Source organism: Falco biarmicus, chromosome 6, assembly GCF_023638135.1.
Source record: "Falco biarmicus isolate bFalBia1 chromosome 6, bFalBia1.pri, whole genome shotgun sequence".
Lineage (NCBI taxonomy): Eukaryota > Metazoa > Chordata > Aves > Falconiformes > Falconidae > Falco > Falco biarmicus.
This window is the reverse complement of record NC_079293.1, coordinates 55,931,287-55,958,143: the sequence shown is the minus strand read 5'-3', so window position 1 is coordinate 55,958,143 and position 26,857 is coordinate 55,931,287. Positions and strand designations below refer to the sequence as shown.

General features: G+C 38.7%; 2 protein-coding genes across 8 annotated transcripts in view; both read right to left on the bottom strand.

The window, feature by feature from the left end:
• Nucleotides 1-3,900, bottom strand: part of ARHGAP18 (Rho GTPase activating protein 18) — a 100,976-nt gene extending 97,076 nt beyond the window's left edge. Inside the window, exon 1 of the mRNA XM_056344089.1 lies at nucleotides 3,639-3,900. Coding sequence (XP_056200064.1) covers nucleotides 3,639-3,682 — 44 coding nt within the window. The 5' untranslated portion in view covers nucleotides 3,683-3,900. The remainder of the gene's footprint in view (nucleotides 1-3,638) is intronic.
• A 5,583-nt stretch (nucleotides 3,901-9,483) lies between these two features.
• TMEM244 (transmembrane protein 244) lies at nucleotides 9,484-26,268 on the bottom strand. Of its 7 annotated transcripts, none has more exons than XM_056344638.1 (6): nucleotides 26,064-26,251; nucleotides 21,137-21,222; nucleotides 20,521-20,594; nucleotides 16,833-16,958; nucleotides 14,980-15,024; nucleotides 9,484-14,101 (listed from the first exon to the last, which is right to left on the bottom strand). In XM_056344638.1, exons 1-6 carry the CDS (start codon nucleotides 26,196-26,198, stop codon nucleotides 14,007-14,009), a joined length of 561 nt encoding a protein of 186 aa, XP_056200613.1. In that variant the 5' UTR covers nucleotides 26,199-26,251; the 3' UTR covers nucleotides 9,484-14,006. The 7 variants fall into 7 exon arrangements, 5 of the variants coding, with proteins under 5 accessions (XP_056200613.1, XP_056200615.1, XP_056200616.1 ...); XM_056344640.1 differs by having other exon boundaries at nucleotides 26,059-26,242; XR_008822758.1 differs by having other exon boundaries at nucleotides 14,022-14,101; nucleotides 14,980-15,705; nucleotides 26,064-26,265.
• Between the last annotated feature and the right edge of the window lie 589 nt (nucleotides 26,269-26,857).

Below are 26,857 nucleotides of genomic sequence, written 5' to 3'. Positions count from 1 at the left end.
ACCTAAGTGAGACCTCCCGATGAGTTTAAATATGCTGGAATCAGAGGGGTGAAGGTAGATGTGACTGACAGTGTTAGCAAAAGGGGTTTTATTTGCTGGCCAACCTTTTAAAGATATAAAAATTTCAGATATAAAAGCAGGGATCTCATGATCACTCCAAAATATTCTTATTAATTGCTGCTTCAATTAACAAACTTGTTGCATTTCATGTGACCGCTTTCAGAGACAGGTAAAAAAACAAATAATTAATTCGTAATAAATACTGAACTTCAAAAAAAGCACTTCAGGATTGGTACTGCTCTTTTCCACCTGTGTAGCTTAATTGTTTTCATTTCCTAAAATGAGGAACTACCACAGCCATGCTTCAGTTCGAATTTCTGCAATACAGTTTACTGTGGAAATCTGGTAGCATCAAATGTTCACTCCCCTCGTGAATGTCTTACATTCATAAGTCTATGTCTTCGTGTTCAGTTTGCTCGTGTTGCCTGTTGTTGTCCTTGGGAGCTGCTCTATCTGCCGCCATCTCCTTTGTCTGTTGTTCTCAAGGATCACTGCTCATCTCATCTTCTGTATGCTGCTCTGCTTTCACTTGGTGTGCAATCTTTATTTATGTAGGGATAATTACATAAAATAGATTTATATGAAAACATCTCGCCTTGCTCAGAATGTAATTCAGTATTTTTGCAATTATTTTCATGGCTGATCCATTCCCGTTCACTAAGCTTGCTTTTGTCTGACTGAAATTAATCAGAAGTTTATGACCGAACTGAATGGGACTTAAATGGGTACAGAACCATCCCCTATCAGGGCCAATTAATCAAGGTAAGTGTAAGAGATGAAGTACTGCTACATGATATCCTCTAGCAAGTATCAGTACTGCATTTAATGTATTTACTTCTGATTTTCAGAAAGGTAATTTTTTAGAATAGTTGTATAGTGCCCAGGGTTGTAAAATTCCTGCAGCTTTGGGATCCTATGTTTTGCAAGGTGTCATATTCAAAGGTAAGGCAGATTCCTATGATGTCCACATTTCTAACTGTGAAGTCCTACAGTGATTTGAATTAATTATCTGTTTCTCAGTAAGTACTGAATTAAGGGCATAATTGTGATTCTCTAAGGATCTGATTATATTAATTGTTTGGGCTGCCCAGTGTACTATTTTACTGGCACAGTCTAATCTTGTCACAAACTGTATTCTTATGAACTTAAGTACAGTTTCCCACATTCAAATATCTTTTTCTTATGACATATCAGCATAATATTTATTTACTTAACTGTGGCAGAACCTTAAAATCCAGTGCATGGATCCTTAGCATTTCTGTGTATGTGGCACTTGGGGGAGAAAAGGGACAATGGTGATGATAAGCCTTTTCCCAGCACACCAGCTGCCTAACTATTCTTAACGCAGTTGAACAGCTTATTTTTCAGTTTCCTTGCTGTTAACTGATTTTTAACTACTTCCATCCTCACGTATAGAAAAAAATATTACAGCATAGGTAGCCAAAAGCCTGCTAAAGTGGTTTAATCAGAAATAATAGTATTCTAAGAATATGTCAGACAACTTCATATGTATGCACTTTATTTTCTACTTTACTGTTTTCTGTGTTCATTGTTACATTGCTGGTCACTTGCTAATGCAGGCACAGAGTAAGCACAAGGTAATGCTTCATAGTAGCTGTTTGGCACCCTTCCCTGACCTGTTCTGCCCGCAAATACACTGTCCCACTGATGTGTACCAGTTCCAGGGAACACCTCTTACTCATTTATGTCCTTTCAGATACTGCCACTATTTATCACTCTAGCATTACTCAGTAAAGTATCTATCCTCTTCTTCAGCTTTGGCAAACGGAAACTTATCCTAATTCATGTTCATTCAGGACTAGTAAAATTAAATTCTTCACCTTTTGCGTTTACTGAGTCCCTTTGCAGCCACATCTCCAATAGCTCAATTTCTACTATAGAAACGAATTGCTGGACTTTTAAACATCTTCCCTAATTCTATTGCCATCTTTCAGTCAGCACTAAAGTAATTGAATTCTGCCTTCAGCCAGGCCACCGGCCATGCATTTATTAATTTTTTAGATATGTTCATCACACTTTCTCAATGCCTCGATGCTCACCCAGTAAGAGAAAATCTTCCTTTAAGTTTATGAAACTTGTTAGCTTCTGCATCTTTTCTCATGATATCTACAAAACATTTGACAGTGATCAGGCTGCTGCTGGTTTAAGAACATAACTGTATCACTTTGCTGCATTCCTCCATCTGTCTGCATTATTTTAATTCCCTTTATATTATAAAGTCTTTGAGGCTGAGATTTTTTTTGACTGATGTTTATAATGCAAATAGAGCCATGAAGCCCTGGTTCAAAAACAGCAGTAATTTGCTGCTAAACAAATAACCACTGTTCAGAGGAGGACAAGGGAAGAGAGGCAGGCATAAGGAATTGGCAAAATTTTTTCCATCTTGACTTCCTTCTCTATTTGCCCAGCAAAGGAATAGCAGTATAAAACTCCACAAATTTATAAAATTAGGGCTGTGATTTTGTTAGATTTGCAGGATAGTTTAAACAGTTTTAGAAGATAAAATATCCTATTGCAAAAAAACAGGTTAGAAACTGGTGACATTTACATGCTTCTCTCATGTAATTCATGCCCAAGTATTATTATTTTAATAGTTGTTCAGAAAAGTCTACAAAATGCAGATATCCTAGGAAACAAGCCTTAAATCACATCAATAAAAAGTTAGTTTGTCCTTTTTTCCACTCATTCCGATGGCTAACTTGGGAAAATTTAACTAATGAAATCAGTTGCTAGAGCTGGCGCACCTTACGTGAAAATGCTGCACAAAATATCACTGCTTTCACAAATTAAATCTCTGGCTTAGTGTATGCTCTCTCTTGAGACATTTCCTTCATGTTTTCTATCAAGTCTTTTGATGCACGTTAAGTGTTCATATACAGGAGAAAAATTGTGATTCAACAGAATACAAGTGGAACGCCACCCGGACTGCATATTTCTTTGGTTTCTCTCCCCTCGGAGCAAAAATATATGCATTTATCTGCTAAATTCTAATTAGAATAGATAACAATGGGAAAAACGGCTTAGTAGAGTATCCTGCCAGAAGTCGTACAAAAAAAGAAGAAATAGGCAATTTGTCTAATCCATGCTATTCTAAGTATGCCACACAGGCGCTGCAGGGACATCAACTTCCCAGACTATAAACCAGTAACAGGCATTTCCCACGACGCGCCTTGCGGCGCTGCAGGACGCTCGGCTGGAAGGAGCCCGTAGCCGCGGGAGCGCCCGTGGGAGCGGCTGCCGGGGCAGGCAGCGGCTGCGGGAGCGGGCACGCGCCCACCCGCGGCGCCGGCCCCCGGGCTGCCACGCGCCCCCGGGCTGCCACGCGCCCCCGGGCTGCCACGCGCGCCCGGGCTGCCACGCGCGCCCGGGCCACCCGCAGCGCTGCTGCCGCAGCCGCCGGAGTTCGCCCCCCGATCGCTCCCGGCGCTGGCGGCGGCGCGGCGCGTGGGCGGGCGGCGGGGACCCCGCGGCGGGGCCCGGCGGGACGGGCGCAGGGCCGCCCCGGTGTCGCGCCCGCCGGGAGAAGCAGGGCGGTCGCCGAGCTCCTGCGCCCTTACCTCAGGTGCAGGTAATGCACCAGCTTCGTCACCACAGTCACCATCTTTCCGGATCACCTTCCCGCCGCTGCCTCGGGGGCGGAAGGGACGCTCGGCGAGAAGGGCGACGCTCTCCGGGGACTCCCGCCGCAGCGGCTCTTCCCCGGCCTTGGTCCCCTCGGGGCGGCAGCGGCTTCGCCTCTCGGCCGCGCACCTGCCCGCGCCGAGCGCCGCCCTGCAGGGAGACACGGCCGGCGCCCGGCCCAGCCGCGGAGGGGCCCGCCCGGGCAGAGGGCGGGGCCGGCGCCCTCCCGCGGGGCCGCCCGACCTCGACCTCCCCCGCCCCCGCCGTCCGCTCCGCAGGGGCAGCGCTCCCACCGCGCGGGGCCGGGCGGCGTGAGGGCACCCTCGTTTGGGGCGAGCGCAGGGACCGCTGCCGCGGGCGGCCGGGCCCCGCTCCGCCCGGTGCCGTCGGGGCACCCCCCGCCCGCCCGTTTCCCTCCGCTCCGGCCTGCGCCGGGGCCACCGTGAGCCGTCGGGCGGCGGGCCTGCTCAGGACAGGAGCGCTGGGGCCGGGCCCTGCGGCCTCCCTGAGGGACTCGACTTTGGTGGGGGCGGCCTTCCCGCCACAAGCCGTCGGGACGAGGCGGAGACCCGGGGAGGGCGGCAGGGCCTCCGCTTGCCGCTGCGGTGGGCGCAGCCCTCCCTGAGCCGAGGCGGGGGCGGCGGGAGGAGCTGGTGCGCGCAGGGGGCGCTGGCGCTTGGGGCGGGGGGGAGGGGGGGGCAGCGGCTGCGCGGTGGGAGGGTGGAAGCGCCCCGCGGGATGAGGGCGACGGTCCCATCCCTGCGTGTGGCGCGGCCGGGACCTGCAGGTGCCTGTGTGCGCAGTGGGGCAGAGCTCAGCGAGGAGCAGGGGGCCGATTGCAGGCCTGGGCGGCTGCCTCACCGTGTGGAGCTGACGCCTTCACCCTGCTCGGCTCAGCTGAGGGCGGAGGAAGAGGTGATTTGATGATGGTATCTAAGGTCCTACGCAGGAGGATTTGTCGTAGCAGAGAGCTCTTTAATGTACCAAAGGCATATGAGAAGATCCCAAGGACTGAGCAGAAGCTAGACAAATTCAGGCTGGGAACAATGAAACCCCTTTTTTGTTCTTGTATGGGCGCTGAAGCAATTTATACAAGGCACTGCTGAATCTTGCACTCTTGAAACTTCAGCTCTGCACTAGATGACTTGCTTATGTAAACCACATATAAAGAACGTCTAAATCTCTTTGGGGGTCTGGAGAGAATTGTGTGGTCTTTGTTACTGTGGAGATGAGCCTAGATGATCGCAGAGCAGATGATCAGAACAGTAACTCCAGGTGTTCAAATCTATGAATATTAGTTACTTTGTTTCTGGTACACTCCAGATTGAGAATACCCCTTCAGCCTTATTGTCCCCCTCTTGGGTATCCACCCTGGGCGATGAACCAGGCAAGACCCTTGACAAAGTAATATGTACTGAATGTAATTCAAAGATGATCATAATGCACACATAAAATTACCTGAGGAAAGGTGGCAAATAAAAGTGTTCCCTATTTTCTGACATGGAATGCTTGATGTAATGACTTCCTCTAATGAAGCATTTAATTGTGTTGATAACATTCAAATTAACAAAACTTAAAAACAAAGAGAAATGACAGTACATTAAATATTTCCAGTTTGCCAGGAAGTATTTGGGGACTGTGGATAGCTTAGAAGTCAGTAGTGCCACAAAGATACAGTTTAAATATTTGATATAAATTAGAAGGTTGTACCTGCAAGTTACTATTCAGTCACCGTACACTCTTAAACTGGCTACTGTAAGTTGTGTTTCAGTTTTTCTGGGAAGAACTGATTTGAAATCCCCATAGACGGTAAGAATTTTAACTCAGTTTGTGTTTTGCTGTACTTTAAAATCCCATCTGTCTGCACATTTTTGACAGTATCGGACTTGTGAGAAAAGTGTGTTTGTTTTTTGTTGATGAGCCAGACAGAATACAGAGATTCTGTAAAGATACAGGACACAATGTAGATGATAGTTAAAGTAGATCTTTTTTTTTGGTAGTATATAAATATTGCAACTTGGACATTTTTGGCCCATTGTACATACAGTTTTATATCCCATATCCTTGAGCTTTCTGGGTTTATTACTGTCATTACTCTCTTTAAATTCTTTCTGTACTTATTGTATTTCTCAGCTCATGTCAATTACTGCTCGAAAATACATGCCCTTCACTTACTAACTTGTTACGCTCTGTGCTGCTCTACACCATTTACAGCTCTGCTCCATCAGTGGAGCAGAGGTAGTGTTTCACCTCTAGCAGGTTTAACACAGCTGGCTTCTTTTCTGTACTTGATGATCCCCTTTTTCATATTTCTTTTTAAAATTCATTTTTTCTCGCTAGCACTTCTTAAATAATCCTTACTTGCTAATTCTATGCTTGTATTTATTCATATAACAAACCCATTACAAAAAGATTAAAAATATGATGTAGCTGTGATCTAACAACACTGTTATAATTCAAAGTGCCTGTTCCCAAAAACACATGAATCATCTTACTAGGCTAAAAATTGATCTGACATACTCATTTTTTTCTTTTTTTCCCCCTACAAGAATTTAAACTTTCCATAAAACAAAAATTCTGAAAAGTCTGTATTACAATTTCTAAAAGAACCTATCAAAATGTTTAAAATAAAATGTACACTTTAGGAGTTCTGTTTCATTATTGTTTTGCTTTATTCCATTGTTTGACTTTACTTGTTTTACTTCATGTTCCAGTGTATTTCAGTAGTCAACAAGATAACATATGTGTTTTGATTATATTCTGTCAACAAATTTCTACAAAAATAATTTTTCTTTGAAACAGATTTTGTGTAATCAGCATTTTCTAGCAGAAGGCTACCCATCAGAAACTTTGAACCATTACAAGGGTTGAAAACTTAGCCCACTTATTTTCATCATGCTAACGATGAAAGCAAAGCTTTTCAGGAGAAGGTATTTGATTGTACACAGTGGACAAGTGAGGCATAAGCTCTTGGAAGGGGGAAATTAATTCCTAATCCTATTAGTTAATAGGTGACTTATTCCCAGCTGTATCATCGTATGTTCTTTTTACAGTATCTAGTTGATTTAGTACAATATTGGTTTTTCACATTCTTACATTTTTGGCTTGCAGTACTCATTGGGATGTATACAAATCAGCAAAGCTCGCACGAGGTCATGAGGTTGAAATAGAAGAAGAACAGTGTAATAGGTGTAATTATGGGTAAAGAGTCTGAGAAAGAGCTATCGCCTTTTGAAGTCAGAGCTTTGCCTGCAGAGGAAATCCTTGGGAAAGGATTCGAATAAGCTCCATGGAGTGAAGAGGAACAGTCTCCATCAAAATGCACTTAGAGTATTGTCAGAAGAGTTCACTGACTCTAAAATGGATCAGGTGATTATGATGAGGTGTCAGGAGAATATGGCAGTTCTCAGATGTCTTGAGCATATCACATTCTAATACATAAAAGCATGCAGTTCCTCCTAAAGAGTGAAGTGTTCATAATTTAACACAGTCTGTAGGCAGAACTCCCAAGAGGCAAAAGAAGATTGTGGTGACAAAGCTGAATTGTATTTGGTAGCCTAAGACAATCTGCATTTGTGAGGCTGGTGTGCTGTAGCAGCAATTGTCGTTACGAGTCCTAGAATTTGTGTGAGACTTAGTTTTGATAATTTTGAAATGTACATATTTTTTTTTTTTTTTAATGGAGAAAGCAGGTTTGAGAACAGAAATGCACCATGGGCTACTAACATCAGCAAGGTTCTTGCTGCAGCCTCAGAAAGAGCATTTATGATTGCAATAAAATCATAAATGCACGGCATTTGTACTGCTGGTATAATCTAGTAATCTAGTAGATACATAGTTTAATAAAAGCAGAAAAATTTTAATATAAGATTTTTAATCTTTTAATCAGTTGGCTGTATCATGGATAACACTTACACATACTTAAGCATAAACAATACTTACACGTGCTTTATAATTTGCTTTCCACAACTAAGCAATAATATATTTCAAAGTTAAAAATGAAATTATGTAAGATAGGTGTCTTCCTAAAATTCCCACCAACTGTCCATGTATATTAGATAAAATGATACGGAACAATTTTTCCTGTACTATTTCTGTACAAACCATGGTGGTTTGAAATTTGTTAGTCTGCTGTTAGTTCATTGTCAGGTGTCATTTTGGTCTTACTTGCCTCCAAAGCCAACTTGAATCAGTATGAAAAGGATATCTGAGCACTTAGCTACACCACTCATTTTCATGGAAAAAGGCACTTTGCGGGGAAAAAAAAAGGTGCAGCTTCAAGGTAACAGCAAGACATCAATTTTCTGTGTTTGAAATTAACATAATGTTTTACATAATGATCCTCTCCACTGATCATTAAAATAACATAGTTACCTCGGCAACTGGAACAGTCTGCAAATGTTATCTAGTGATACATAACACATTCTAAAAATACATACAACAAATAAGGTATGAAACATTATCATTTGGGAAAAAATACTTTTTTCAATAAAAATACCTTCTGGTCTAAGCAGACTTATGTGAGAAAATTTCAGTTTAATGCAACTTTATTTGTAAACAAAACTGATTTTATTTGCTCAAAAGCTGAAGAGCCAACGCTGTTTCATTTCCTGACAATGGAAAACAGCAGTTGCTTTTCAATTACAACTTGCATTTTTCTTTAAATGTTTCAATGGCAAATGTTCAGGAAATAAAATTAATTTCTAAAGCAAGGGTTGCATGCTTAAAAATCTGCTGGAACATATGGCACACCAAATAATTGACTGATTAATTTGATGTAGAGAGTTTATTGCTTTAGATATGAATGTATCCACCACAGTCATTGCAGCCCTCTCTTTCTCTTCATGTTGGTATCCTTGTGAGTCTAACCTGAACAACTGAGATCTATTGGGACTGACATTGACACTCTTCACCTTTTCTCTTTTTCAAGCAAAAGTTAATTAACTGTGTTCACAGGTGGGTTTGGCTGTCTTAAAATGGATTTTTGTGTATTGATGATTTACTGAAAAATTTTGTTGGGACCTAGTTACCAGCACCATATCTCCCATTAGAACAGAAAATTGCTCCCAGCTAGGTAAGTTGGTTCATATCCTGCAAGTTCTCTTTCATTCTTCTGGGTGTTGAAGCAGCTATGTTCGTGAAATGCCTGTTTCCCTTTGCCTTTACCACTCACTGTCTGCCCTTCTTGCCCCTGGGAACGTACTAAAAAATACTCCCCGCTTTCGTGGGATTCACTATAATTTTCCAGTGAAGTGGTGTTAAAACAATCCCTTAGAATTCAGATTAGTTTTAAATACTAAATTCATATTAATGTAAATATTATTTGCTATTGAATTTGCTCATGTAATTTGACTAATATCTACAATATATTTTTTTCGGTTAATATCATAATAGATATCAAACACATTGATCTTTTTTGTCATTTTTAATGGTACATCTTTGTATGGACCCCCATCAAGGTTATAAAGTTAGTCAAAGCACTTTTTCAGCGTATTTTGAAAGCTACTGATGTAATTTCAGTGCAAAGGTGTCTGAAGACTGCTAGGAAGTTCGTAATTCTTAATGTATATGAGCATTTTGCCATCACCCATGTTATATTTAAACACTTCCCCTTTTGATGCTGAAAATCTGGTGATGGGTCTCTGAGCTCTGAGTGCCGGTCTGGGTACATATAAGTGATTCTTTGACAGAGTATTGCTCCAATAGAGATAATGGGGCCTTTGCTGTTGGAAGCAGGAGTGGACCCTTTGTTTACAAATCACTTTGCAAATACATACGAAATAATCTCATATTAGGATTTATTTTCATTGGAAAATACTGAAAAGTAATGCCCAGGCTATGACTATCTTGGATTTAGGACAATGACAGCAAGAGACTGAAAGTACCTTGCATACTTCTTACAGGCTCCAATTAACCATCGTATTTGATTGTGACTGTTTTCTAGGCGTAGGCAACCTTTAAAGATTGGGGCCAAGGCCTTTCATCAGATTTTGGTTGTCCATAGTTGGTGTCCTAGTTTTGCTTCCCATATTCCCAGTCCAAGCCAATGCCATGCCACAGCTATGTCAGGATGTCATCCAAGCACACATCTTTCCCTTCTTTCACCCTTGTAGGCAGAGGAAACCAGAGTGTGTGAACTGGGAGATGACTGCAAGGTAGTAATTCGGTCCTCTTCATGGAGAATGGATGAAGTAGGATGTAAGTCCTTCACAGAGCATGCCTGCCCTACAGCATAGGCATAATTATCCTAGTGCACCTGAAGAGGGACTCTAAAGGGATCCATATCATTCTCCCTAAGCAGAGGAGAGGCTGGGACACGGGTCTGCATCTTAAAATCATAGCCTCACACTAAAAGGTTTAAAGCCAATAATAAAGGTATTAATTAAACCATCAAATTTTATAACCATTCCTAAGACCTTTATCCTCTCTGACATCTAATGAGACTGCATGCTGTCTGGGACCTTGATTAGCTCACAAAAAGAAGAGATTAGGGTATTAGCCATTACCGAGCAGATGGATCATTACACAGGATCTTAAGCCAAGAAATAAATATTCTCAGTCAGTCACATTTGGAGGATACAAAATATTTAAATAGAGCTTTAAATACCCACGGAGATTAACGAAGATCTAACTTTATGGTGTGACAACATACATAGCAGATGACAGGATGAGGAATAGGTAAGGTTTTCACATGCTCTCTCAGTTTAATGAAGCTCACTGGGTTATGATGGCCGTTTCTAATCAAGAGACTACAGGCTACAGGAATCCTGTGCCTGAATATCCAATGCAGGAGACTCCAGTGCAGGTGACTCAGCCACTCATTGCTGGTGATCTAGTATTATGCATACTGTGTTTTCTGTATTTATTGGTGCAGTAGTTGTTGGTATTTTTAGGAATACAGAAATAGTGAGTACTGTAGGGTTTTGTTTTGCTTGCTTTTAAAAGTTTGAATAAAAAAGAGATGGAAATGTTGATCAAGCAATTTCCAGAGCTGGAAAAATGACAGGCTTAGTTTGAATAACCAGCTCTCTGCTTCACTAGGAAATGAGAAGTATTTAAACCCATATTTTTACAAAAATGCCAACTAAAAATCATTACATATTTTGTACTCCACAGTTCAGTATTTGGCTGATTTTACAAATTTGAGTTAGTTTGTTGGTCCCAGAACAACTTTCTGAATTGGTTTGAACTCTGACATTACATTGAATGCAGTGCTATTAGCATAGGAATACAAGCTTAGAATCTCCAAAACCCTCACATTTCACTCATGTTTTTTGTTATAAGAAATTCCACCATTTGGAACAAGAATGAATGCAGAGCCATTTAGAGAGAGGGCTGAACTGAGGAGTCTTAGTAGGTGGTTGGATACAATGAAAGGGAGTTTCTTCCCTCTGAAAAAAAAATCTTAAAATTACTTTAAGTATGGTATTATTAAGCTATGCCATTTGTGTACTGTTCCATTGATTTCTGTACCTAATGTTTGCAACTTCTAACCTTCTTCCCTGCAAACTCTGCCTGGGAGTAGATAAAGCCTCCACCTGCTTGTAATGTTTTCTAGACTGTTTACACCCCCACAGATATCTGTGCAAACTCGTGACTACTAGACGGCATACAAGGCGTTAAATAACAACATCGATCCCACACCAACTAAATTAGACAATATTCCTGTGCCTGGCTGAGGCAGAGAGCAAAGAATTCTGAAAATCCTGGGTCAGAAGCCCCAGGCACAACATCACAGATTATAGTTGTAACTATAGATGTGGAGCCCACCTTTTCTAAAATCATGTATACAGCAGAAAAGATTGCGGCATCCAACTGACATACAAGTCTCATGTCACGAGACTCCAATGCTACAAGTTCAATCTGTAGATTTTTACTTCTTTCACTAATATTTACTATTTATGTCTTCTTGTTTCTTGCTTTCATTGTGACATTTTTTTCAAACACATATCCCTGTTGCTGTTTTCTCTGTTTTCCTTCTGCTTTCTGTAGTGGTCTTTTCTTGTAGTCTTTGGCAGGTCTGTTGCGAAACATACGACGCGCTTCTTTTCCTCCAGCAGCTCTTCTTTCCCACCTGTGTTTTTACTGTTATCAATTAGTCACATGCAAATTGCTCAAGTGGGTCACTTTGTTGTTGTTCCAGAAACAGCCGGGTTTGTCATATTCAAAAGTACTCTTTTGGTGTATCAGTTAGAGACCACACAGTATTAGATATTATCTTTGAAGGCTTCTAACCAGGTAATGTCCACACAAGTGTAGCGCATACTGCTTACCTGATAAATATTTATTTGTATAATATGAACTTTCTCTACACTTTAAACATTATGTGTAACATTTATCATTGGTGCTCAACATAAAAGTGATGGAAGAGATGAAAGAAATAATGCTGAAATTGTCTCACCATTTTGTATCTGCAAGCAATGCAAAAAGCTATTAACTCTAATAGCTGGACTAAGGCTTTAATCCTTGATGGAGTTCTTGCTGTGATTGTTTTGCTAGCAGTGGCCTAGTTGCACATGCTTGGGAGAAATCCATGGACTAAAGCACTTGTCATATTAGTCTGAAGGTATCTCTTGCTGGTGATTGAAGATTTTAAATAGAAAACAAAAGTTTAAATTGTCAGGACTGGGCAAAAGAGCTACAACAAGGTGCAGCTGGGCTGACACACATAGAGGAAAATCCTGTTAGGTTAAAAATAGAAACTTGTTCCACCTGTGGATTAACTTTATATTTAATCCACTCATGTTCTGCCACATGGCACATAACCTACACACACAGTGTGAGGACGAGGACAGAGGTATGAATTTACACTAGATGGTACTTCCTTCCCATCCATTTTTATAGCTCTGAACTGAAACAAATCTGGAAGAAAAGTGCAAACATTTTTCAAATAATACCGGTTAGTTATCTGCACACTAATATTTCTGGAGATACAAATCTGTCAAACTAAAACCAGTCCCTGGTTCAGACCAGTGATCAGTGCAGGTCAGTTAATTCACTCTCTGGAATTATCTCTGCTGACTTCAGTATACAGCCTATTATGCTGAACAACTTGTAAAGTCTACATCTATTCAGTGTTATGGATTTACATACCTGGTTTCTCTCTAAAATGACTTCCATATCTGTCATTCATGAGAGACAAACTCATTCTTTTGGGAGTCTTCTGCAAAATGGCAAAATGCTTCTCACTGTATATGTAGTTTCAGTATTAAAACTTAATTGAAAATTTTAAAACTTGCAATAAATTTTAAGATGTTTAATTAGATTAACAGGGGACAGATTCTTCAGAGGCATCATCTGTTGAGTAAGATTAAGGCAAATGAAACATTTAGCACTCCTGTGCAAACAGCAATCCAGTCTTGCGCTTCTAAGCAAAGTGCAGTTGAAATCAAATCACTGGTATCATATTTAAGATGAAGTTGCCTTCAAGCAATTTTCCTGTTACAACTTCATTATGGTTAAGGAGATAAAGAGTTACTTGAAGCCACTACTTAGGTTTGTTTGTTGTTTTTAATTACCACTGCCCATAAACTCATGCTTTGGCATTGGCCCCTTGCAGCTGGGGGAGGGAGAAAGGGATATGTAAAAAAGTGGCTGTCAGTAGTATTTGCTTTTCCTTCTTCCAGCACCCCCAGACCATAAATGGATCATTAGCAAATGAGAGAATAGCCTGAAGGTATTCTAGAAAGTATTTGTGTGTGGAATCCCTGGAAGCAAGGGGAGCAACCAGACATGGGGATTGCAGGTCTGCCTGCTGTTTCCTTGGGTAGCTTCTAGGTGAGAGTTTTAAGACGGGAAGAGATGCAGAGCTATGTGCTGTTCACAGATTATTCTTTGCCAGGGGTTTGCCAGTAAAGTCTGCTTTAAACCTGCAGTGATTTATGCCAGACAGGGTGACTTTAGAGCTTTGCAGTGCTTGTGAGAGGTCAGATTCCAGCCTAAATTAGAGTCAGCATTTCATAAAATACAACAGATAACAAGCACTCTGAAAACGCTATATTCAGATCTGGTTTTTTCCTTTTCCTTGTAGGATTTTGCAAGTGTTGCACCATTACTCTCATCCTCCTTATGGTTTATTTGTTTTTTTAAAAAAGAGATAACCTGTCTAATTAGTTGCTTAATGGAAAATGTACATACAAAAGCTAGAAGTAGTGACATTGACACTGCAAACAAGTGTGAGATACAAGATGTCTGGTAAGCTAAACATTAGCCTTACAAAGTCAGTTGCTAACTTAATTTTAATTATGTTATTAATCAAGTCATAGAATTAATATAAATATAAAAACAAGTTCTAATTTTTCTTTTCAAAAATCATCTAGAATTGGGTAAATGAAGTTGTCTTTGAACAAGCAATATGCCAAAGTCTGTCCTCCAGAAATCATTGAAATGACTCCAGATCCTGAAAGAAAATATATGACTGTTTTATATTAATTTTTATAGTGGAATACAAATGTTATATTAAAATATTAAACAGACATTCTTTTATCTTCAATTTCTTAAAAACAGCCTGTCTACTTAAACATTTTTCCCAAAGCTTTAACCACCTACAAAGATATCAACACCAGCAGCAGCTGATACAAAAGCCAGTTGCAGGACAGGGAATTTATTTGCCTGTCTCCATCATTTAGGAATTTATTGCAGCTGTCAATCCTTGTTATCCATCATATAAGAAAGAACAGAAGTCAGTCCTTTTCCCTTAACTATTTTTCAAGATAATATATTCTAGTACAAAGCTATGCTCTTCATTTTACAGAAAATTAAACATTCAGAAATTTGGGGTTGCCATTCACTCTAAGAAAATGTAACAATGGGGATTTATCTCATCTACTGTAAGTACCTGTGCATAGTGTTTATAAAACTTGCCTCTGAAGGTGCCTGCTTCTTTCCACTGACTATAAAAGGCAGCAAGGAAGACTAGTTTGGGCAACTGTCTGTTTGACACCTGAATTAAGTCAGATGGTTTGATTAGTCAGGACTTAATCATGATTTATTTTAAGAATGTGAGTGTATCTGCTGTTTTTTAGAAGATTAACATAAGCTAAGTACACTCTGGACTTAAAACACAAGATTTTTTTAAGGTAAGGCAAATGTTAGCCCAGTGTTACTTGCCTGTGTCATTAAAAGAAATATAAATAAAAAGCATGTATTTCTTTAAATATTGAAAATTCTCAAATTAGTGAGACAACAGACATTTAGTAGAAACAAAGAAACAATTGATACTGTAAATACTAATTTTCTACACAGTCTAACAATTTAAATTAAAGAATGTAATTATACCTAATGCCAGCCACCAGTGTAACATCAGGGGGAATTCAGACATAACTGCAAGGAGAAGTACACATATTTAAACAGTAAGGAAGGGGACATGTAAACATTACGTTATCAAAGGTCTGCTTAGTTATGTTTTATAAATTATATACTTTACATTTATTGAAATTGCAAATGCATATTTAGGTCCTGATCATTCAGATACTTGGCCATACCATTAAGCTTAGCCTGGTGAGTGATCCCACTGGAAGTCAAGTCTTAAACCTTAAAATAAGTGTGTGCTAAATGGACCTCTTAGACTCTCTGTGGAAGAAATGCCTTTTTTATTACTTACCTGTACACAGTTCAGTACAATAGAGACACTGATCCCCTGGTAGAGTGCCTACAGATTGCTGCAATCCAAATAAATTAAGCTGCCTGGCGATGCAGTGCATGACAGGCAGGCTGGAGCTGTGCACTGCAAGTTAGCACTATTGCACAGCGCGAGCTTTCCTGTGCCAGGCATTTGCCCTTGCCTCGTGCAAGTTGACCCGCATCCCCACTGTATGATCAGCTAACTGCAGGGCCATTATATGACCCAATGTTGCTCCCCCCCCCCAAAAAAAAAAAACCCAAAAAACAAAACCCAAAAAACAACAAACAGCTGGCAGGACTGTAGAGGCAGTAAAGTGAGCTGGGAGGCACACTGCATATGCTGGCAGCCCAGAGTCATCCAGCAGAGCTTTGGTTGGCCATCTAAAAGAAACAATAACAAATCTGGGGTTGTTTGGACATTAAAATGCATAATCTAATATAACAATAGAAGATACCTTCCCATATATATAATGTACAAAGCAGGTTTTGTTGTAGTTTTTGTAAATTCCTTGATTAAAATACCAAAGTTATTTGTAAGGAATAACAGTAATTTAAATTCCAGGAAATCAAATTCCCTAGATGAAAAATTATGCTTAATTTTCTAAGATGAACTCTGTTGGTCTCTGGTTTAACTTGTCATGGGAACTGGGGAATCCCCGTGTGTGTAAAGTGCTAAAAGACAAATGGACAAAGCATTGGAAAAGGGAAGATGAAATGAATTGATGTACTACGAAAGGAGTCCTAATTTTCAGTGGTATTTTCCCCATTTCTAAATTCTAGAATAAACATACTAAGCACATTGTTATAAGAGAAAAGAATCCCCAAGTGGCTTCTGGCAAGGATGAGGTTAAAGTATATTTCCTAAACAGCTATAGCAGTGTTCTGCTAAACAGCATGAGAAGAGGGAGCAGGTTACCAGGTGCTGGCAAAAAGTGATGGCGAGTCTCATTTGCAGCAGTGAATTCTTTCCCTTTTCTTTCCTTTGAGGGGAAGAGTTCCAGGGAAAAAAAAGATGCTTGGATGGTAAAATGCTTTATTTTCCTTGATGAGATTTAGTTCAAATGATCTAACTTGAAAACTTTGAATTGGCTTTGCTGAAGCAAGCCTTGTTTTTACTCTGAACTGGAGCTGAAGTGTTAATGAGCAGATCTTAAAACTGTCAGGACATGGACAACTATTAATGACTTGTTTTAGTGAAAAACATACCTCACAGATGCTGAAATTGTATCTAGGCTGGAGCCGTTTGATCCAAACTGTTAGATTATGAACTAAACCACTGATTTTTTAATAAGAAAATAGGATTTGAAAATTCTGCAACAAAACTAGGAATAAGTTTTAAATGGCAGGATTTAAATACATGCATGAATCAAATGGAGGGAAAGTAGAGATATACATTGTTTAGCTGTAAGGAAAAATTGAGTGAGTCTAGTAATATGGTAGATGAATCATAGTTAATTGGTCCTTCAGTTTGTGATACTATACATGTATTTAGCAGTAAACCTACTTACCAACTGAAGTTATGATGATATGAATAATAGTAACTGTTACAGCATAATCCCAAACCCATTCTTCCACAATCAGGGCAAACAGCAAACCACAAATGAAGAAAGTTATTTCCAATGATATCACAAGAACTGTAAATGAAAATAGGATATTTACATCAAACAGTATTGGAAGGCTTTTTCTCATATTCAAAATGAAAACAATAGGAAGTTAAAATGTCAGAGGTTGTTATGTTTTTTCACAAGATCAAATATTACACTAATGTTTTAGTTATAAAGTTCATTTCTAATTTTGTCACAGACATCTGCATGGGTTGTTTCCTGATTTGCCTATAGACTTTAAAATGTTAGATATTTCATGTAAAAACATGAAGATTAACAGAATTATGACCAATGACAGGATTATGACCAGTTTACATAGCCTAGAGGAAAAATGGTGTGGAAATTTTACTTATGGACCATCCACACTTTTTGCACATGATGCCAAATAGACTTGGTCGATATTGACATAGAAAATTTTTGTCTCATACAAAACAGAATTTTTTGTTTAAGGAGTTATGTTTGGTAAGAAATGGCATGGCTTTGTCCCTGTTGACTTCATTGCATATATATATATGCATATACACACACACCAGAACATAGATAGATAGATAGATTTATTTATCTCGGAACAATTTAAGACTTGCAAAGGGAGATAGAGCAGAGAGCCTACAAGGTGAGCAGAGGCAATCCATTCATATGGATCTCATGGTACATCCAACCAGGAGCCTGGCTTTTTTCAGTGCTGACAGCAAGGCTGCCACAGCTACCATGCTGTCACTGTGCCCGACATTCTGCAGCTAGCTCTGTGTTGTGTTAAACCGTGTATAGGGATTACCAGCAAAGTGATAATAACTACATTATGCTGCCAAAAGAGACTGTTAAAGTTATCTGATCAAGAAAATTCCTTCTCTCAGTGACAGAATGGTGCATTTCTGTCCTCTGCTGTGTTCTCTGGAGTGTGTTGAGCCATGCCATGCCACCCACTTGTGCTGACCACCTCTGCTGGCACAGGGTGCAGCTCCACAAAAGTAATGGCACAGGCAAGCTGTGCCTCCCCCGTGGACAGGAAAGCAGCCTGGAAGGCATGGAGCACCTATGCTGACAAAGGTGACAGACCTCATCATGGCATTTGATGAGCTGTGGTCTTTGACACAGCAATGGAGTGGTGCTTAGCTGTCAGCTTGTTTACTTGCTATTAACGGTAATGGGATCAAAAATAACCACTTTTAGGACGAAGTTTGACTTTATGCTGGGTGGCTACCTGGTATAGCAGGGGGATTGAATGGAAAATGTATGATCACAGGATCACAGAATGGTGAGGGTTGGAAAGCACCTCTGGAGATCACCTAGTCCAACCCCCTGCCAAAGCAGGTGCATCTGCAGCAGGTTGCACAGGATTGCACCCAGGTGGATTTTGAGTGTCTCCAGAGCAGGAGGCCCCACAGCCTCTCCGGGCAGCCTGTGCCAGGGCTCTGTCACCCTCAAGGTAAAGCAGATTTTCCTCACGTTCAGATGGAATTTTCTGTGCTGCAGTTTGTGCCCATTGCCCCTTGTCCTGCCGCTGGGCACCACTGAAAAGAGCCTGGCCCCGTCCTCTTGACATTTGCCCTTAAGATATTTGTATGCATTGATAAGGTCCCCTCTCAGTCTTCTCTTCTCCAGGCTAAACAGGCCCAGCTCTCTCAGCCTTTCCTCGTAAGGGAGATGCTCCATTTCCCTCATCATCTCTGTAGCCCTCCGCTGGACCCTCTCCAGCAGTTCCCCGTCTCTCTGGAACTGGAGAGCCCAGAACTGGACACAGCACTCCAGATGCAGCCCCAGCAGGGCAGAGTAGCAGGGGAGGATCACCTCCCTCGACCTGCTGGCCACATTCCTCCTAATGCACCCCACAATCCCGCTGGCCTTCTTGGCCACCAGGACACACTGCTGGCTCATGGGCAACTTGCTGAGGTCTCTTCTAGCTGTAGTCCTGAGCTCCCACACAACAGGCCATAATTGTGCATTTCTAAGTCTTATAATTTTCCATATAAATGCATTTTTTTCTTATCTCGAAGTACACAGGTATATATAATAGTCACATTTTAAATGGAATTACTTCTTTCTTTTACTGTTGCAGTAAAGTAATACCTAAGATTATGGTAGCTGAGATTAGAGAGACCATCATTATTTTTTCACTGTATTTAATTTATGCATTTGGCAGCATTCTGCGCCTTTCAATTTTATTCTTTTCTTTATAGGATCAATTAGTTCCTACAATATTATGGATTTTTCATCCACCACTTTAAAAAAATGTAAAAACTAAGAAAAAAGTAACTGGAAAAATAAAGTTAGGAAAGTGGGAAATAACACTCCAAAAATCTTAACATTTGACAGTGCATTTTAGTATTTTTAGTTTATCATATTTCACAATGATAGTATCCATTAAAATTGTACCAATAATTTTATAATTTAAAAAGTATGCTTAGTATAGACAGATATTCTGTAAAGGTTTTTACAAAACTGGGCCAGTAATGATACCTCAGTTCTGAGCTGACTTCCATTTTTATTTTGAGGTTATGTTTTAAAGACATAATTCTGTTTTTAACAGGCATAAGTAAGACTCCTGAGTAAAGGAATTCTCATTTGCAACATCATTCAGAGACCTTCATTTTGTGTCTGTGTCTGTGCCCGTAGCCTCCTTTAAATAGATCCTGTTATATTTGGTTTTCCATGTTATTTCATTGGGTGGACAGAAAGGACAGCTGCATGACATAGTTCCTGTCTTTGACATATAAACGTGCTGCATCAAGCTAGGTGATAAAGTTTGGGGCAAAAATAATCATGTTGAGATCCAGTGGTTACATTAGGGCCCTGGAAAGTAGTTCTAATGGAATATGGCTTAATTTTCTTTTCCACTGCTACAAATGTTCTTTTTTCTTCTCAAATCAGTATTGACACTGCACAAATATCCATGCATCTTTATTACTCTTTTTTAACCTGATGAGCCAACCAATTTACTTCTGAGCTTTACTTACTTTACTGACAGATAATGTGGTTTCCCCTTTGTAAAACAGATTACAAATCTGGTAAAATTTCATGTATGCATATAATTTTTTAGGGACAACAGTTTAGGAAAAAGGATATATTTTGAGACCCTCAAACAAAAATGCAGAAATTCGAATTAAGATATATAAAGATATGTTTAGGGATTCAGCTATATTCAAACTGTGAAATTTTAATGCCCCCTATATACAGGCATTACCAAAGCAAAATTTCTGTTAGTTAAATGTGACATATTATTCTGATCTGGATCCAATGAGTCTTAAGAAATTTGCTGCAATATGAAAATTAAATTTAACAACTTTGTGAAGGAACTTCACAGAGAATAGGTAATTATTCTGCAATGCAAAAGAAGCATCCTAGCAAAGCAGCACGTTTTCTTCCGATGATGCAAGATCAGAAGAACAACTCAAGGAAAAGCCTGACAATAACTTGAACAGTAAGTATCAATACAGAAATGAGAAGTGCCAGCAAGATGAATAAGCATTTAAAATACAGAAATCATTAGTATTACTAAAATAGCTTCAAAATACTGTCCATAAGGAAGATGAATTTAAATCCAGACAGAATCTATTTTCTTGACTGAGGAAATAAACCAAACAACTTCAGTTACCTAAATAATACGGGTTAATCCACGAGGGATTTGTCTTAAAATCAAAAGGTGCCAAACCATCCAACATTTTAATCCTGTGGAAACAGAAGGAATAAATTTAACCAGAGATTTTCAGTAATGCTTTAGCGATTATATAACATATTATGGGTGCTTTTAAATATGATTTCAAATGGAATACTGTGGTCTTTTACAAGCTCTCTACATCCCACTCCGTATTGTGGTCTTATTCCTGCCCATTTTTATTCATTACATTTGGCTCTATACATGCTAATTAATAACTTCAAAAGGGAATAGAATTAATCTTTTTTATCGACTACAAAATCTTTTGTTTCCTTTTTTCATGTCATCTTTTCTGTTACATTCATTTATTTACATAGTGCAAGTGCAAGGAAGTATATTAGGACCAACATTTTACATTAGTTTTGAGTTTGTTTGCCAGCTTGTGCATTTGAAAGAAGCTTCGGGTACAATTTAACTGAATTTGAAAAACTTGTTCACAGAATAACTGGGACTGCATGTCTCCAGTCGGGATGCCTCCTTGAAAGAGTCATCACTCTACCCATTATATCCAGTTGTAGTATGCCAGCGTATTAGACTAAAGACAAAGGAATCTTACCTGAATACTGCGAAGCACACAGATAGGACCACATAGTACACAGTGTAGAAAACTACCATGCATATCAACAGGTTCACCAGAACAACCTCCAAAGGGAAAAAGACAGTAAAAACCTAATGCCGTGTTTACATCAGGTATGTAATTGTCAGAAAACAGTTCCAGATTTCTATCAATCATAATGGGGGGGGAAGCATTTAGAAAATAAAATATTTAGACAGAATTTTTGCTGTTGCTGATTACATAAAAGTTGCTAACAGCTCTTTGTTACATTTCAGCTCCTAGTGTGTGGTTGTAATGCATGGCTCTTTGGTTTTGAATTGAACTTACTGAATTTATAAGTGTTCAGAAAATGAGGACATTTCTTGACAGTTGTTACACAGGAGACCTTGAGAGTTTAAGATCATTCAGATGCTTAAATAAGCCTAGTTTTTAACTTAAAAGAAATGCCATCCTTGCAAGTATGTTGAAACCGTATGCAAATAAAATGTAGAAAGTGGTAAAGCAGTAAGTTAAGTTTCTCATCCTGTAGAAAATGTCACCCTAGTGCTTACTTGCAAAGGTAAGGATGTAGACAACTTAAATGAGTAACAAGGGATATCTTGTTAAATATTTTTCAAATTTCAATGTTCGTGAATTTATTCTAAATAAATTCCAACTCCAAATTGAAAAATACCCCTAAAAATATGTTTCATAAAGCAACCACTATCTTATGATCCAATACTGTGTCTTTAAGAAAAGAGAAACACGATCTAGAGAATTATACAAAGGATGTATATTTGCTAAGATACCTTGGTATCATTTTTTTCCATTCCATTTCGCTGTCTTCATTTCTAAACTGAAGTGTCAGAAGCAATGCAGCCAGAGAAAAACCTGTGAGCCTTCACCTGATAAAGTTCATAAGATGCCTTGAGATCCTTTCAAGTGAAGCATGGTTAACATACCTCTGATCATCTAAGTTGGCTTTCGGAATTATGCAGACCCTAGGATTATATTAATTCCCATAAGTATAATGTAAAATTATGTTTTGAAGGTTAATATGTTTTGGTAATAATAATAGTCTTGCTAATGCAGAACACTTTGATTTGTTTTTCTGTGATGAATTAATTACATTCCAGATGTTTATTTGGGCTTTTTTGTTTTATAAAGGGAAATGTTAGACATCAGCACTAGAGATCTCTATTCACCAGACTCGAGCAACTGCTTTGGCAATATTGCGTGCTTGCTTAACAACATGGAACTGAAGATATTTACTGCAGCCAGGAAAGTGCTCAGTAAAATCAGTTTTTCTTTTCTATAGACTCCAGATTGTCTTGCATTTTCTTACGCTAGCTAGTGCTTTATCTTGTCTTCTTTGTCCTTTCCTCTTTCTTAACTTCTCTGTTTCTTGCCTTTTGTGTTGGCTTATTTTGTTAACTCCTGACTCTCTCTGTAGTAATTTTCTTCTCTGCCTATCCCCTCCATCCTGTATCTTCTGCTCTTTACTTTCTTCTGAAAAAATATAAATAGAAAGCAGTCATAAGAAAGACAGTGACTGTAGAAACAATTGCTACTAGTTTCATATTGTCCATCTTTAATGTTGTGCTACATGGTGCTTTACAATGGAAGGATGCGTGACTACATTTTACTTTTTGATATTAAAGCACCCCAGTTTCCATTTTAGGAGTAGAGTATTGTATAAATTCTTAGCCTAAGTACAACACATGTGCTGACTTAAGACTTTTCTTGCCCTTCATCCACTTTGGCATTCAAAAATTGGAAACTAGCAAATGTGTGTTTACCTGACTTATCTGGTAAGACCACCATAGATCTCCAAACTATGGTCCATTATGCAATAATGATCTAAGGGGAACATAATTACTATCGTGATTCCATTATAACGTAAATACACTTGGACATGTAAATATGGGTCCTAACCCTGCACATTTTCATGTGGTCTGCAAGATCCCATGCTGAATTTCCTAAGATGAATGGAATTGAGCTGACAGCAAGTGAGTTTGGAAGTTCTGATGTTTTACAGGACTTCTTGTCTATGTTGATAAAAAATAAATTTTAAATTAAAAAATTTGCACTAAGATGATGAAATATTCCAAATATGGATATTCATTCAAAAGTAAATCCATGAAAAGTGGCCCTGCATAAATGAAGTAGTAAAATATTGGGGGTTTAATGCAATTTTTCAGTGTATTAGAATGGCAAGTAGAGACTGTGGACTGCATGTAGTGAATCATTATATCAGCGCAAAAGAAGCCAAAGTTTATCTCTTTGAATGGTGACAATATTTCCAATGGGGTCAAATTTTTGAAAAAATAGGTAACAGCTGATAGAGGAATGGGACTCAGTTCTGAAGAAAAATAAAATGAATCATGTGTGTAGATTGGTTACAGGGACTGAGGTAGGGGAAATAATTGCATATTCATAACTAAAAAGGAATAGGAATTATTTGGAGAACAACTAAGACTAAATAAAGGAATGAAACCAAAACCCAAATGTATATGATACTGTGAAGTTTCCAAATTAATTTCCATTTTGCAAAGTTTGAAAAAGACTTGCTTTTTTTATTTATTTGCTTTTATTCAAGAATTTTTATCAAAACTGGTAATGAGTGCCCTTATCATTGCTGTGGATTTTGAGGATAAATTTGGATAATATTCTTGACATGTGATTCAAAATTAATAAAGGGAAAAAAAGAAAAGAAAAGGTATGGAATATTTTTTTAAGTCCCCAGTTTTAAATAAACCTCCGTTGGCAGGTGAGATTGCAGTGAAAAATGTAAAATGTAAGCCAGCTCTAAAGTGCAATTTCCATTTTGATTTGGTTTGTTATATGCTGGTAAAAGGAGCCCTTATTCAGGAAGGCAGTGTCTCTGAAAAGGGCTGTAGATGAGCATTAGCTCACACTAGCTAGCTTTTATGAGTTGCTTTTGCAAGGCTGCAACACAAAAGAAGCCCTTAAGGCTTTGGGTTTTAAAGTGGGAGAATATGAATAGAAATAGGGAAGAAGTATTACCTTTAAACACAGCACTGCAAAGACAAAGTGGCATCCAATTTGGTGCCAGCAATTTTTAAAGTAAGTTAAGAAATTAAGAAGGTGCAGAGAAGAGCAACTAAAGGGAGCTGATGGTTTGGGGTTTTTTGTTTTTTGGTTTTTTTTTTCTTTTCATTAGGGCTACAGCCCTAAAGAGGTCAATCTGTTTAGCTCTAAGGGCTGATTTGATTATGATGGATAAGTACCTTCACAGGCAGAAAATACCAGGTACTTAAGTACTCTTTAATCTATCAGAAAAGCTACAAAAAGTAAACAGCTACAAGTTACAGCTAGACAAATTCAAAAGATGCTTGAAGGATATTTTTAATTGTAAAGGCAATCGGCCAGTGGAAAAAACTGGCTTTGGAAATAAGAGCATTCAAAGCAAAACCAGATGCTTCTCTGGATGAAGCTTCACTCAAACATTTCTAATGTCCATTTCTGGTCTTAGTTCTTTGAATGATTGTGCAGTAGACAAGACATTTACAGAACTGTCTGACATTGACAGAAGCATGGATACTGTGAATTTAGCAAGTTACTTATTTTTATATTGTAAATATTGTAATATTCTAAATATTGAATAGTGCATCTATCTCCCATAAAGAGAGAGAGAGCAAGGAGCTTTAGTTTCTAATGCAATAGGAGAGAAATCAATCATGCCTGTATAAACCTATTTGTCAATAAATAAATGCCCAGGACAGTCTTACTCTTTTCTTCTTTGCCTACATCAGAACAAAGCCAAGCAAAACCAGAGAATGATTATTTTCAGCCATGTTGGTCTAAGGGCTAAATACAGCTTTCCTATTTCCACCATCTTTGGTCTTATTCTAAATGAAAATTGGCCAAATAACCCATTTGATCCCTTCTTTTCCATGGTGTACACCATGGCACTGTAATATTAATTGACTACAATGTCATGTGCAAGTTTGGCAGCCATGCAACCTCCTACCGCCAAAAAGTATCCCTTAGCATCAGAAGTTTAATCTTTAGCACATTTTCAGTGGGAATCATTTGCATTCCATTGCTCCGAGCAGATGCACATTTCCTGTAATTCTTTATCCACTGCCCATCCTCTAGCAACTGCCTGCTTGAAGCCTTATCTGCTCTAGATGTAGATTCATACTGTAATAAAAGTGGTGAGACAGGACTGAAGTGAAAATCACAGCACTGAAGACCAGCAGTGTGTTGATGACCTGTTGACCTCTAATTACAGTAGGTCAATTCCTAGCCTCTCTTGAAGTCAGTGACAAACTTTCATCAGCAGCAAAGGCCCAGGATTTTTCTCTTTGTGCCCAGAATATCCTTAGTCCCTGTTTTAGGGATGTAGTAATGTATTAGGTATAGCATTCTTTGCTCAGTCAAGTAAGCTAAGGAAATGCATGTAACATGAAAATGAAAACCCTCTGAAAATTTTCCATTTGTATCACATTCTACTTCGGGCTTTTTTATTTGATCTTTCCCCTGAAATTTAAACATATTTTTTTAAATTCCCAGAATAGTTTTTATTTTCAAACTATTTTTCCTTTCTAATTCCTCAGATATTTCAAAGCAAAAGCACAAGTTAAAAATTATAGGGTCATTTATTATATGCTAAAACAACTTAAAGAATCATAGGAAATCACTGGTGTCATCAAATGAAGGATTTTATTAGACACTTCCAAGGACTATATCTCATAAACGGAACTACATCACATATTTTGAAATCCTTTTTATAAGATGTACTTTGCAGTACTTACTACCAGCACTATAGTGTAAAGTGTCCTTTTAATTTTGGTTTTTAGGAAGAGAACATTGAAGAACACTGTAAAAAATAAAACAACAGCTCTTTCAAGCCCCAAATAGCTAATTCTCTAAATACTGTCTAGTGACATACAACACTTAAACTCAGTTCTCTTTACCTTACTTTCAGCAGTTTTGACCTTGAGAGCCATGGACACATGATGTTGAAAGGAAGAGCTGTTGCTATATTCCGTACGCCAACATCAGCAGGAAGAAGCAGCTGGTTTTCACCCAAAAAAACATTCTTATAGGTGAGCATAGGACAGAGTGAGGTGGGTTGATTGGATTAAAATGCATTGAGACAGAAGCCATCTGCAAGCTAACCGTAAGCCGCTGAAGAGCAAAGAGAAAATCCTACCAGTTCATTTAATGTTGGTGCTTCTGTAGCTACAGTCAGCCAAAGCATATCTATAAGACAACTTGGCTATTGAAAGACAACATTATTAATATTATTTTCTACCTGCTATTTGCTTTTTTCAGCATTCATTTGATCACAGTTTCTTGGGGTTATTATACCTTCCTACTTTTAATTATTTTTACAATTTTTAACATTAATTCTATTAACTGTAGATGTGGACTGGTACATTCTTCATAATGTTCTTTGCTAATGTTTTTCTTCTGACTATCCCTTTATTACATCAAGTGTAATTCACATTGAATTAGGTATAATTATGTAAAGAAATGCCAGACTTAAGTTATGACTCTTCTTTTCCTGAACCATATTTTTTTTCCTTCATTAGAAAGAAATGTAATGTGCTTTAGAGCAGATCCAACTTCTACTGAGCAGTTCCTTAATGGGTTCAGATTAGATTTTTACAGACACATTATGATTCAGTATGCTATGTTATTTGGAAAAAGGAGATCATATAAGGGAGCACTTCTGAAACTGAACCAAGAACGACCTTTTTTTCCTGTCAC